General features: G+C 47.1%; 1 protein-coding gene across 1 annotated transcript in view; it reads left to right on the forward strand.

The window, feature by feature from the left end:
• The window catches only part of LOC144508710 (sialic acid-binding Ig-like lectin 12), a 28,040-nt gene extending 14,218 nt beyond the window's left edge, over positions 1–13,822 (forward strand). The window contains exons 3-6 of the mRNA XM_078237019.1: positions 9–374; positions 8,769–9,134; positions 9,926–10,223; positions 13,804–13,822. Of these exons, the coding sequence (XP_078093145.1) occupies positions 9–374; positions 8,769–9,134; positions 9,926–10,223; positions 13,804–13,822 (1,049 nt within the window). The remainder of the gene's footprint in view (positions 1–8; positions 375–8,768; positions 9,135–9,925; positions 10,224–13,803) is intronic.
• The last annotated feature ends 927 nt before the right edge of the window (positions 13,823–14,749 follow it).

Consider the following 14,749-nt stretch of genomic DNA (forward strand, 5'->3'; position numbering starts at 1 on the left):
CTCCCCAGTTGGACTGACACAGGAGTGGAAAGGCGACATTCCACGAGAGGTGACGGCACAAGAAGGTTTGTGTGTACAGATTCCCTGTCATTACACTTACCCATCACATTTGGCAAACCAGCCGCGAGTTGGAATCTGGTACAATAATGAGGGATGGGATGTATCATCTATAGCCTTTCACTCTGAGGAGCACAATCACGAGTTGCCACGGTTCCGCGATCGGACCCAGCTGTCTGGAGACCTGAAAGATGGCAACTGTTCCCTGATTATAAACAACATCACACGGGGAGATGCTGGACCTTATTATTTCAGAATAGAATTTGACAGCGGGAATAACTACAACTATCACCCTGTAACCCAGCTTCACGTTCCTGGTAAGTTCTGTGTTATAATTACTCAATAATTCACATTCATCACTCAATGGGAAATAACACAAACTGTGATGTTTACACATTGGCTATGCCCCCAATTCATTCCCATCTGTACATTTTGAGTCGAGTGGATCTACAAACCATCCAGTGTTAAATATTGATATTTCTCTCCCCAGCTGAACCGTCACAGGAGTGGAAAGGTGACGCTCCACGAGAGGTGACAGTGCAGGAAGGTTCATGTGTACAGATTCCATGTCAGTACAGTTATCCATCGTGTCTGGGAAACCAGCCGCGAGTCGGAATCTGGTTTAATAACGAGAAACAGTCATCATCATCTATCGCCTTTCACTCCGAGGATCTGTTTGTGAACAGAATTCCCACTCACCTGACGAAGGAGCAGCGCTCCGAACGCCCGTGGCTTTTGCTACCAAATAAACCTGTTGGACTTTAACCTGGTGTTGTGAGACTTCTTACAGTGCTCACTGATATACACTGACTCCCTGTCTGACGTGGAGATGCCGGCGTTGGACTGGGGTAAACACAGTAAGAAGTTTAACAACACCAGGTTAAAGTCCGACTTTGGACTTTAACCTGGTGTTGTTAAACTTCCCTGTCTGACAGCAGAGTTAGAGGGGAGTAGAGATCTCAGAGGGTTGTACAGACTGGAGGATGTTACAGTGATGGGGAGGGTTGTAGGGCCTGCAGGAGGTTACAGTGGTAGGGAGGGTTGTCGCAGGCTGGAGGAGGTTGCAGAGATCAGGAGGGTTGCAGGGGGCTGGAGGAGGTTACCGAGATAGGGAGGGTTTGAGGAGTTGGAAGAGGTTACAGAGAAAGGCAGGGTTTTCAGTTGAAGTTTATTTATTATTGTCACAAGTAAGCTTACATTAACACTGCAATGAAGTTCCTGTTAAAATCCCCTAGTACACCTGTTCGGGTACACTGAGGGAGCATTTAGCATGGCCAATGTACCTAACCAGCACGCCTTTCAGATTGTGGGAGGAAACCCGGAGCCTCCACGGGGAGACATACAAACTCTACACAGACAGTGACCCAAGCTGGGAATCGAACCCAGGTCCCTGGCGCTGTGAGGCAGCAGTGCTAACCACTGTGTCAGGGCTGGAGGAGGTTACAGAGATAGGGAGGGGTGTCGGGGCTGGAGGAGGTTACAGTTATAGGGAGAGGTGTAGGGGCTGGAGAAGGTTACAGAGAAAGGGAGGGGTGTGGGGACTGGAGGAGGTTACAGAGATAGGGAGGGGGTAGGGGCTGGAGGAGGTTACAGATATAGGGAGAGGTGTAGGGTCTGGAGGAGATTAGAGAGATAGGGAGGGGTGTAGGGGCTGGAGGAGGTTACAAAGATCGGGAGGGTTTTAGGGGCTGGAGGATGTTACAGAGATCGGGAAGGTTTTAGGGGCTGGAGGAGGTTACAGAGATGTGGGAGGGGGTAATGTTGTAGGGGTTAAATGTGAATCTTAAATCTTAGGTGTTGCTGGATGTAGGTTAGTGAGTGTCGGGGGTGATGTGCTGAGTAGAGAAGCAGGGATTAAACTGGTGATGAATTATATCCTGATGCTAGGCCTCTGATAGCATTTGCCTGAACTTTAATTTTTTTTGCTAATTTTAGTTCAAATGTTCCACAAAGACAACACAGAAGTTTCAAGAATATACAGGTGGTTCTGTGTCACACTTCCTGTCCATTCACACCATGCTAGAAACTTCGATAAGGTGCAAGAGAGCTGAAAGAGAGCAGCAAGAAAAAGTAGCCAGTGTATCGATGTGTGAAATAATTCGGCTTCTCATGCTTGTCCCTGACCTGCTGCAAAGTTTAAATTTCACAGGAAATCTAAACTTTGCAGCTCAGAAGGAGGCGATTGATTCACTGCCTGAAGGGCGCAGGAAGCAGATTCAAAAGGAACTTCCAAAAGGGCCAACTGGATCAATGTTCGAAGGGGGAATATGTGCAGGGCTATGAGGGGAAAAAAGTTAAAGTTAATTTTTTAGTCACAAGTAAGACTTACATTTACACTGCAGTGAAATTACTGTGAAATTCCCCTCGTCACCACACTCTGGCACCTGTTTGGGTCAATGCACCTAACCAGCACATCTTTCAGAATGTGGGAGGAAACCCACACAGACATGGGGAGAATGTGCAAACTCCACCCAGACAGTGACCCAAGCTGGGAATTGAACCCAGGTTTCTGGCGCTGTGAAGCAGCAGTGCGAAACACTGTGCTACATTCTGCCCCAGGTGAATGGGGATTAATTGAATAGATCTTTAGAAAGTCAGGAACAAGGGGTCAAATGGGCCTCTGTCTTGCTGTGTAATTCTATAATCTGATGATTAAAAGCAAATTACTGCGGACGCTGGAATCTGAAAATAAAAGAGAAAATGCTGGAAAATCTCAGCAGGTCTGGCAGCATCCGGAAGGAGAGACAAAAGGTATAAAAAGTGGGAGATATTTATACTGTCGGGTGAGAGAATGAAAGATGAGTCATAGCCACAAAAACAAGGGGAAAGCTTGTTTCAAAAGTTATTTAACTTAATACTGGAAGCTCTGTCAGTGCCTTAATGTCTAAGTTTAAATATCTTATTAACACATTACAGTTCTCTCACTTACAGTGGGTTAGCACTGCTGCCTCACAACGCCAGGGCCCGGTTTCAATTCTCGGCTTAGGTCACTGTCTGTGTGGAGTCTGCACGTTCTCCCCGTGTCTGCGTGGGTTTCCTCCGGGTGCTCCGGTTTCCTCCCACAATCCAAAAGACGTGCTGGTTGGGTGCATTGGCCGTGCTAAATTCTCCCTCAGTGTTACCCGAACAGGCACCGGAGTGTGGCCACTCGGGGATTTTCACAATAACTTCATTGCAGTGTTAATGTAAGCCTACTTGGGACACTTTAATAAATAAACTTTAAACTTCAGTAAAGTGACTTGGTTGATTCTGAGACGAGGGTCCTGAATCTTAATGAAGGAATCTCTGATGGTATGAGGCGCGAGTTGGTTTTGATGAACTGGGAAATTTAACTTCAAAGGATGATGGTGGACAGGCAATGGCAAACATTCAAAGAGCGCATGGATGAACTGCAACAATTGTTTATTCCAGCCTGGTGCAAAAGTTAAACAGGAGAGTTGTCCAAACCATGGCTTACAAGGGATATTAGAGGTGGTGTTCAATCCATGGAAGAGACAATAAATTGGGCACAAACATTCATCAGACCTGAGGATTGGGAGCAGTTTAGAATTCAGCAAAGAAAGACCAAGGGACTGATTAAGAAGGGGAAAATAGAGTATGAAAGTAAGCTTGTGGGGAACATAAAAACTGACCGTAAAAGCTTCTATAGATATGTGAAAAGGTAAAGATTGGTGAAGACGAATGTAGGTCCCTTCCAGTCAGAAACTGGGGAATCCATAATGGGGAACAAAGAAATAACTGACCAACTAAATACACACTTTGGTTCTGTCTTCACAAAGGAGAACACAAATAACATACCAGAAATGTTGGGGAACACAGGGTTTAGTGAGAGGGACAATCTGAATGAAATCAGTATAAGTAGAAAAATGGTGTTGGGGAAATTAATGAGATTGAAGGCGGATAAATCCCAAGGGCCTGATAATCTACATCTCAGAGTACTTAAGGAAGTGGCCCTCGAAACAATGGATGCATTGGTGGCCATCTTCTAAGTTTCTATAGACTCTGGAACAGTTCTACAGATTGGAGGGTAGCGAATGTAACCCTACTATTTAAGCAGGGAGGTAGAGAGAAAACAGGAATTATAGAACAGTCAGCTTGACATCGTAGTGGGGAATATTCTAGAGTTTCTAGAGTCTTTGAGGCTGTGATTAGTAGAGTTGATAAGGGGGAGCCAGAGAATGTGGTTTATTTGGATTTTCAGAAGGCTTTTCACAAAGTCCCTCACAAGAGATTAACGTGTAAAATTAATGCGCATGGAATTGGGGGTAGTTTATTGAGATGGATAGAAAAGTGATTGGCTGACAGGAAACAAAGTGTAGGAATAAACGAGTCATTTTCTGAATGGCAGGCAGTGATTAGTGGCATACTGCACGGATCAGTGCTGGGACCCCTTATTAAAGATATATATTCATGATTTAGATGAGGGAACTAAATGCAATATCTCTAAATTTGCAGATGACACAAAGTTGGATGGGAGGGTGAGCTGTGAGGGGGAAGCCGAGATGCTTCAGTGCGATTTGGACAAGTTGAGTGAGTGGGCAAATGCATGCAGAAGCAGTCTATATCATGTGGATCAATGTGAGGTTATCCACTTTGGTAGCAAAAACAAGAAGGCAGATTATTATTTGAATGGCTATAAATTGAGAGAGGGGAATGTACAATGAGACCTGGGCATCTTCGTGCATCAGTCACTGAAAGTAAGCATTCAGGTTCAACAGGTGGTAAAGAAGGTATGTTGGCCTTCATAGTGAGAAGATTCGAGTACAGGAGTAGGGATGTCTTAATGCAATTGTACAGGGCCTTGGTGAGGCCACAACTGGAATATTGTGTGCAGTTTTGATATTCTTATCTGAGGAAGGACGTCCTTGCTACGGAATCAGTTAGGATTGTATTCGCTGGAGTTCAGAAGAATGAGGAGGGATCTCATCAAAACCTATAAAATTCTAACAGGAAAAGACAGGGTAGGTGCAGGAAGGATGTTCCCGATGATGGGGCAGTCCAGAAACAGGGGTCATAGTCTGAGGTTTAGGACTGAGGTGAGGAGAAATGTCTTCACTCCAAAGAGATTCCTTAGACAATGTGAATGCAAAGGGTTTCCTGAGATAATGAGGATCCAAAAGATTCCTGAGACAATGAGGATCCAAAAAGATTTCTTAGACAATGAGGATCCAGAGAGATTCCTTAGACAATGAACATCCAAAGAGATTCCTTAAACAATGAGGATCCAAAAAGATTCCTGAGACAATGAGGATCCCAAGATATTCCTTATTCCATTGCTTCTCAAATTAGTGTTCATGACTTTCTGACGGATTCTCAAAAGAATTAATCTGTTGTGTGAGAGAGGGAAAAATACTGGAGAGGATGTGAAAGGCTGGATAAACGGAAAACTGTTTACTTTATACAAAGTAATGGAAGTTAGTCTGAGTAATGTTGACCATGATCGATTATTGTAAAAACCCAACCGGTTCACTAATGTCCTTTAGGGAAGGAAATCTTCCATCCTTACCCAGGCTGGCCTACATATGACTCCTGACCCACAGTAATGTGGTTGATTCTTAAACAGACACCTTAAAAGACTGAGTAAGCCACTCAAATCATTGGACATTAGGAATTGGTGCAAATCCTGGAGTTGATTGCAATGCCCACATCCCATGAAAGAATACATTTATTCAAAATATGTCACTTGGAAGGTGCAAGTCTAAGTTGTTATGATCCTTGACCAGACCCCAGAGTTTTCTGAAGTTTCACTTGGGGACCAATAATATTTTGTTTAAAGTTGATGAAGTTTGAGATTCAAGGTACTCAATAAGTGAATAAAGCCACTTTTCTCCACAGGTTTTAAACAGAGAAAAATAAACTTTAATATTCAAAGTTAGAAAGATAAAATGATTTACAATACTTACCTTGTACTCAAACATTCAGGGTTAATATGATTTCATGTGAATGAACAGGCAAACTCATCACCATACTTCACATTATATAGCAAATGCGACCAAGACTTATCCCATGGATTTCACGACAGCTCACCCAGGCATTAATTAGTAAACACCATTAGCCAACCAATCTCACTGAAATTCAGTCTCAATCCTGAGGGATTCCAGTCTTCATCTTCAAAGATCTCACTTTGAAATTCTCTCCAAAATTCGCTACAATGCGGGCAGCCTCAATGACGGCCCACCTCACAGGGTTTCATTTACCAAGATGCTTTTCCCTGGATTCTCAATATGAATTCAAGGACCAGCTCGCAAGCACAATCTCAACGTTTTGGTCATGATGAACAGAATACCACTGCTCTAAAGGGGTACCTTTGCCCCAATAGCCCGCAGCACAGAGTCAATAACATTCCCTTGTCTTCTTCAATCCCCAAGGCTTCTCCTGAGCCCTCATCACTAACGTCTCACCAACAACAGCCCTTTATCTGCTTGGAACCTCTTTCTCTGTTCTGTTTCTCCTTGACTAGTCTCATCTTGTTTCTTATTTGTGTTTCCTCTTTTGGGACTTATCCTCTCTCCTCTCCCTCCTCTGTCTGGGAAGATTCTCAATGATGGCACTTCTCTCCAGGGCTGCATGAGCTGGGTTTTCACGCTGTTTTACTTTTGCACGAACACACTGGGCCAACCCTCAGCCTGATAAATTTCGAAAATGTCAAACTGTGCATGTGCTGCATACTCCTGGTCTGTGCATACATTAAATTCCCAATATCTGTGAGGACCTGGAGCCCCCAAACTCCACTCTCCATGTCCAGGGTCAGTCTGGTTCTCAGAACGAGGGTGTGCAGAGGAATAAAGAGATCTCGGATACAATCACATCAATCACTAAAACCTGCAGCACAGGATGGCGAAGCTGAAACAACAAATCAAACACTGGAATTGATTTCTGCAGGGATAGAATTGAAAAGCAGGGAAGTGATGCTAAACCTGTATCACTCCTTGGTCAGACCACACTTACAGAACTGTGCACCGCATCACAAAAAGGATATAGAGACACTGGAGAGGACACACAGAAGATTTACAAGCATGATCCCAGAAATGTGTGGTAAACATATCAGGAAAGGATTGACAGGTTGGGTCCCTTTTCTCCTGTGAAAAAGACCGAGTTGCCCTAAAAGAGGCCTTTGGTTCTGATCGAGTGGCCACAGAGAGAATGTTCTCCCTTGTGGAGAACAGCAAAACGAGAGGTCTGGTGATTGGTGATTCCATAGACAATGCAGAGAAAATGAGCACCAATTAGACTGCTTCAGACCAGCTAAACAGCTGCGTTGAAGATCTCTCAGGAAGGTGAGACTAATCACTGATTCGTGATGGTTATGATGATGGGAGTTCTGACGGCTCCTAATCCATTGGCACGGTAGCACAGTGGTTAGCACTGCTGCTTCACAGCTCCAGGAACCTGGGTTCAATTCCCGGCTTGGGTCACTATCTGTGTGGAGTTTGCACATTCTCCTCGTGTCTGCGTGGGTTTCCTCCGGGTACTCCGGTTTCCTCCCACAGCCCAAAGATGTGCGGGTTAGGTTGATTGGCCATGCTAAAATTGCCCCTTCGTGTCCTGGGATGCGTAGATTAGAGGGATTAGCGGGTAAAATATGTAGGAATATGGGGGTAGGGCCTGGGTGGGATTGTGGTCGGTGCAGACTCAATGAGTCGAATGGCCTCTTTCTGTACTGTATGGTTTCTATGATTCTATTGACCTGCCTTGTCAATCAGCACTGAATGTATCTCCATTGGTGCGTCTTGTAGAGGTTGTGTTGGGTGGAAGATTGGCTTCATTAAACTGGGTCCTGAGGACCATGAGTCAATGTAGAATGAACTTGTCCACTCCTGTGTCCAGGATTCTCTTCCATCCATTGTGAAACCTTGGGGAGTTCTTTGTGTGTCCTGTAGATGGTCCACACTGCAGCCACTGTGCTCAGTGACGGAGGGGGGAGATATCGAGTCTGATGGATCTACAATCCATCCAGTGTTAAATAGTGATATTTCTCTCCCCAGTTGGACTGACACAGGAGTGGAAAGGCGACATTCCACGAGAGGTGACGGCACTGGAAGGTTTCATAGAAACCCTACAGTACAGAAAGAGGCCATTTGGCCCATCGAGTCTGCACCGACCACAATCCCACCCAGGCCCTAGCCCCATATCCCTACCAATTTACCCACTAATCCCTCTAACCTACGCATCTCAGGACACTAAGGGCAATTTTTAGCATGGCCAATCAACCTAACCCGCACATCTTTGGACGTTTGTGTGTACAGATTCCCTGTCATTACACTTACCCATCACATTTGGCAAACCATTCGCGAGTTGGAATCTGGTACAATGAGATATGGAGTGCAGCGTCTATTGCCTTTCACTCCAAGGAGCACAATAGTATATCATCATGGTTCCGCGATCGGACCCAGCTGTCTGGAGACCTGAAAGATGGCGACTGTTCCCTGATTATAAACAACATCACACGGGGAGATGCTGGACCTTATTATTTCAGAATAGAATTTGACAGCGGGAATAACTACAACTATCACCCTGTAACCCAGCTTCACGTTTCTGGTAAGTTCTGTGTTATAATTACTCAATAATTCACATTCATCACTCAATGGGAAATAACACAAACTGTGATGTTTACACATTGGCTATGCCCCCAATTCACTCCCATCTGTACATTTTGTGTCCAGTGGATCTACAAACCATCCAGTGTTAAATATTGATATTTCTCTCCCCAGCTGAACCGTCAAAGGAGTGGAAAGGTGACACTCCACGAGAGGTGACAGCGCAGGAAGGTTCATGTGTACAGATTCCATGTCAGTACAGTTATCCATCGTGTTTGGGAAACCAGCCGCGAGTCGGAATCTGGTTTAATAATGAGGAAAATTCATTATCATCTGTCGCCTTTCACTCCGGGGATCACAATCAGGAGGCACCACAATTCCACCATCGGACCCGGCTGTTCGGAGACCTGAAAGATGGCGACTGTTCCCTGATTATAAACAGCGTCAGACGGGGAGATGCAGGATCTTATTATTTCAGAATAGAATTTGACAAGAAGAATAGTTACAACTACCACCCTGTAACCCGGCTTCATGTTTCTAGTAAGTGCTGTGTTAGAATTACTCAATAATTCACATTCATCACTCAATGGGAAATAACACAAACTGTGATGTTTACAAATTAACACAAAACACAGCTTATTATAACTCAGTGTCTGATTATCAATAACCTGGTGGTAGCTTCCAGTTCAGTCCTAAAGCAACCTCCAATACTCACTATAAATGTACTGACTGCGTCCATCAATGTTACCGGGTTATCCAATCCCATCGATCTCTCCAATCCTGTTTAATAGTCTGACATATCGAGAAAAGATTCACATTTCTATAGCGCCTGTCGCCACCACAGGCCGTCCCAAATCGATTCAAAATGAAAACATTTTCAAAATGTGGTCCCTGCCGTAATGTTGGAGACGCAGCAGTCAATATGTGCACAGCAAGATCCCACAGACAGCAATGTCATCAATAACCTCATCATCTGTTTTCGGTGCAGGTTCAGAGATTGTTTCAAATTGTTTCTGTCCTGATTGAGACAGAATTTAATTTTAATCTGTCAGACTTCTGTGAAAGTAACGAGTCCATTCACCCTAAACTGTGACTGGCTCCTCGCCCCCACGCCCGGGAACCTCAATGTGATGGTTCTGGACTGAACGATCATTAAACTGAGAGACAAACACTTCACTGAGTCAGAAAATAGGAAATTCTTTAATGATCACTGTAATCTCAGGTCAGATTTCCTCCTTGTAACAGTGCTTTCTCTTGTGGGGCTGTGATTTCTATTTGAACTGATGCTTCATGTTATATTTATCTAAAAGGATCCATTCTCTGTGTGTTAGATTTCACAGATAAACCCACGATATTCCCTGCTGAAATTATTGCAGGAAAGCGTGTGAACATAAGCTGCACCTTCAACACAACGTGCAATGGAACAGCACCTGTCTTAACCTGGGACACTCCCACTGACGTACCTGGGTCAGTCTCAAACACTGTAACTCAGCATGGTGTCACTCTGACCTATACTTCTGTTCTGACCCTCATCCCATCACTCAAACACCACGGACACAATCTCACCTGTAGAGTGAGATCTCCATCTGTTTCATCGGAGCGGATCCTCGTACTGTCTGTGCAATGTAAGTACAGATATAATTCATTCTGCATCAGCTGTAATAGTTTCCATTCTGCACAGTGAGATCCCACTAGCAGCACTGTTGTTTGGGCTGGCGTGTCTGCCTTTAAATAGCGACACTGCCTCGTGAGAACACTCCATCACATCATGTTTTGGGACTAATTATATCCACCTCAGAGGGGAGAGAGGCAAGGTTTCGCATGTCATATGCAAGATGACACCTCTGACAGTGTAGCACTCCCTCAGCACTGCCCCTCTGACAGTGCGGCACTCCCTCAGTACTGACCCTCTGACAGTGCGGCACTCCCTCAGTACTGACCCTCTGACAGTGCGGCACTCCCTCAGCACTGACCCTCTGACAGTGTAGCACTCCCTCAGCACTGACCCTCTGACAGTGCGGCACTCCCTCAGCACTGACCCTCTGACAGTGCGGCGCTCTCTCAGTACTGACCCTCTGACAGTGCGGCACTCCCTCAGCACTGACCCTCTGACAGTGTAGCACTCCCTCAGCACTGACCCTCTGACAGTGCGGCACTCCCTCAGTACTGACCCTCTGACAGTGCGGCACTCCCTCAGTACTGACCCTCTGACAGTGCGGCACTCCCTCAGTACTGACCCTCTGACAGTGCGGCACTCCCTCAGTACTGACCCTCTGACGGTGCGGCACTCCCTCAGTACTGCCCCTCTGACAGTGCGGCACTCCCTCAGTACTGACCCTCTGACAGTGCGGCACTCCCTCAGTACTGACCCTCTGACAGTGCGGCACTCCCTGTTAGATAGAACATAGTGTGAAGATGCCGGCGTTGGACTGGGGTAAACACAGTAAGAAGTTTAACAACACCAGGTTAAAGTCCAACAGTTTTATTTGGTAGCAAAAGCCACACTAGCTTTCGGAGCTGCAAGCCCCTTCTTCAGGTGAGCGGGAATTCTGTTCACAAACAGAGCATATAAAGACACAGACTCAATTTACATGAATAATGGTTGGAATGCGAATACTTACAACTAATCAAGTCTTTAAGAAACGAAACAATGTGAGTGGAGAGAGCATCAAGACAGGCTAAAAAGATGTGTATTGTCTCCAGACAAGACAGCCAGTGAAACTCTGTGGGGGTTACAAATAGTGTGCCATGAACCCAATATCCCAGTTGAGGCCGTCCTCGTGTGTGCGGAACTTGGCTATCAGTTTCTGCTCAGCGACTCTGCGCCGTCGTGTGTCGCGAAGGCCGCCTTGGAGAATGCTTACCCGAATATCAGAGGCCGAATGCCCGTGACCGCTGAAGGGCTCCCCAACAGGAAGACAACAGTCTTGCCTGGTGATTGTCGAGCGGTGTTCATTCATCCGTTGTCGCAGCGTCTGCGTAGTTTCGCCAATGTACCATGCCTTGGGACATCCTTTCTTGCAGCGTATCAGGTAGACAACGTTGGCCGAGTTGCAAGAGTATGTACCGTGTACCTGGTGGATGGTGTTCTCACGTGAGATGATGGCATCTGTGTCGATGATCCGGCACGTCTTGCAGAGGTTGCTGTGGCAGGGTTGTGTGGTGTCATGGTCACTGTTCTCCTGAAGGCTGGGTAGTTTGCTGCGGACAATGGTCTGTTTGAGGTTGTGCGGTTGTTTGAAGGCAAGAAGTGGGGGTGTGGGGATGGCCTTGGCGAGACGTTCGTCTTCATCAATGACATGTTGAAGGCTCCGGAGGAGATGCCGTAGCTTGTCCGCTCCGGGGAAGTACTGGACAACGAAGGGTACTCTGTCCACTGTGTCCCGTGTTTGTCTTCTGAGGAGGTCGGTGCGGTTTTTCGCTGTGGCGCGTTGGAACTGTTGATCAATGAGTCGAGCGCCATATCCAGTTCTTATGAGGGCATCTTTCAGCGTCTGGAGGTGTCTGTTGCGATCCTCCTCATCCGAGCAGATCCTGTGTATACGGAGGGCTTGTCCGTAGGGGATGGCTTCTTTAACATGTTTAGGGTGGAAGCTGGAGAAGTGGAGCATCGTGAGGTTATCCGTGGGCTTGCGGTACAGTGAGGTGCTGAGGTGACCGTCCTTAATGGAGATGCGTGTGTCCAAGAATGCAACCGATTCCGGAGAGTAGTCTATGGTGAGTCTGATGGTGGGATGGAACTTGTTGATGTCATCATAGAGTTGTTTCAGTGATTGTTCACCATGAGTCCAAAGGAAGAAAATGTCATCGATGTATCTAGTGTATAGCATCGGTTGAAGGTCCTGTGCGGTTAAGAAGTCTTGTTCGAACCTGTGCATGAAGATGTTGGCATATTGAGGTGCGAATTTGGTCACCATGGCTGTTCCGTGTGTCTGGATGAAGAACTGGTTGTTGAAGGTGAAGATATTGTGGTCCAGGATGAAGCGGATGAGATGTAAAATTGCAACTGGAAACTGGCACTTGATGAGTTGTAAGTATTCGCATTCCAACCATTATTCATGTAAATTGAGTCTGTGTCTTTATATGCTCTGTTTGTGAACAGAATTCCCACTCACCTGAAGAAGGGGCTTGCAGCTCCGAAAGCTAGTGTGGCTTTTGCTACCAAATAAACCTGTTGGACTTTAACCTGGTGTTGTTAAACTTCTTACTGTAGATAGAACATAGAACATAGAACAGTAAAGCACAGAACAGGCCCTTCGGCCCACGATGTTGTGCCGAGCTTTATCTGAAACCAAGATCAAGCTATCCCACTCCCTATCATCCTGGTGTGCTCCATGTGCCTATCCAATAACCGCTTAAATGTTCCTAAAGTGTCTGACTCCACTATCACTGCAGGCAGTCCATTCCACACCCCAACCACTCTCTGTGTAAAGAACCCACCTCTGATATCTTTCCTATAACTCCCACCACGAACCCTATAGTGATGCCCCCTTGTAATAGCTCCATCCCCCCGATACAGAGTAAAGCTCCCTCCACATTGTCCCCATCAAACACTCCCAGAACAGGTACAGCACGGGGCTAGATACAGAGTAAAGTTCCCTCGACACTGTCCCCATCAAACACTCCCAGGACAGGTACAGCACGGGGCTAGATACAGAGTAAAGTTCCCTCTACACTGTCCCCATCAAACACTCCCAGGACAGGTACAGCACGGGGCTAGATACAGAGTAAAGTTCCCTCGACACTGTCCCCATCAAACACTCCCAGGACAGGTACAGCACGGGGCTAGATACAGAGTAAAGTTCCCTCTACACTGTCCCCATCAAACACTCCCAGGACAGGTACAGCACGGGATTAGATACAGAGTAAAGCCCCCTCTACACTAACCCATCAAACACTCCCAGGACAGGTACAGCACGGGGTTAGATACAGAGTAAAGCTCCCTCTACACTGTCCTCACACAGTTAGAGAGAGGGTAATTTGAGTTAGTTGAATGGGGCCTCCTGCTGTTCCTGTGTAACAGGCTCGAGGGGCTGAATGGCCTCCTCCTGTTCCTGTGTAACAGACTCGAGGGGCTGAATGGGGCCTCCTCCTGTTCCTGTGTTACAGGCTTGAGGGACTGAATGGCCTCCTCCTGTTCCTGTGTAACAGGCTCGAGGGGCTGAATGGCTCCGATTTATAACTCTGTGTTTTCTCTTCTTGCTGCCAGATTTGGAGTTGAATCCTAACATTTCCACATCTTTTCCGATCGTGGGAGCGAATCCCACATTCTCCCCACTCCCCGTGGGAGCGAGTCCCACATTCTCCCCACTCCCCGTGGGAGCGAGTCCCACATTCTCCACACTCCCCGTGGGAGAGAGTCCCACATTCTCCACACTCCCCGTGAGAGTGAGTCCCACATTCTCCCCACCCCCCGTGGGAGCGAGTCCCACATTCTCTCCACGCCTTGTGGGAGTGATTCCCACATTCTCCCCCACGCCCCGTGGAAGTGATCCCCACATTCTCCTCCGTCCCCGTAGGAGCGAATCTCACATTCTCCCCATTCCCCGCAGGAGCAAGTCCAACATTCTCCCCACTCGCCATGGGAGCGAATCCCACATTCTCCCCATTCCCCATGGGAGCGAGTCCCGCATGCTCCCCACTCCGCGTGGGAGCGAGTCCCACATTTTCCCTTTGCCCGGGGAGATGAGTTCCACGTTCTCACGACTCCCCGTGGGAGCGAGTCCCACATTCTCGCCGCTCCCCGTGGGAGCGACTCCCACATTCTCCCCACTCCTCATGGGATCGAACCCCACATTCTCCCCATTCCCCATGGGATCGAGTCCTGCATTCTCCCCACTCCGTGTGGGAGCGAGACCCACATTTTCCCTTTGCCCATGGAGATGAGTTCCACATTCTCCCCACTCCCTCTGGGAGCGAGTCCCACATTCTCCCCACTCCCTCTGGGAGTGAGTCCCACATTCCCCCCACTCCTCATGGGAGTGAGTCCCACATTCTCCCCCACTCTCCCCGTGGGAGCGAGTCCCACATTCTCCCCACTCCCTCTGGATGCGAGTCCCACATTGTCCCCACTCTCGGTGGGAGTGAATCCCACATTCTCCACAAATTCCCGTGGGAGTGAGTCCCACATTCTCCCCACTCCCCGTGGGAGTGAG

This window comes from Mustelus asterias, chromosome 20 (assembly GCF_964213995.1).
Source record: "Mustelus asterias chromosome 20, sMusAst1.hap1.1, whole genome shotgun sequence".
NCBI classification, from domain to species: Eukaryota; Metazoa; Chordata; class Chondrichthyes; order Carcharhiniformes; family Triakidae; genus Mustelus; species Mustelus asterias.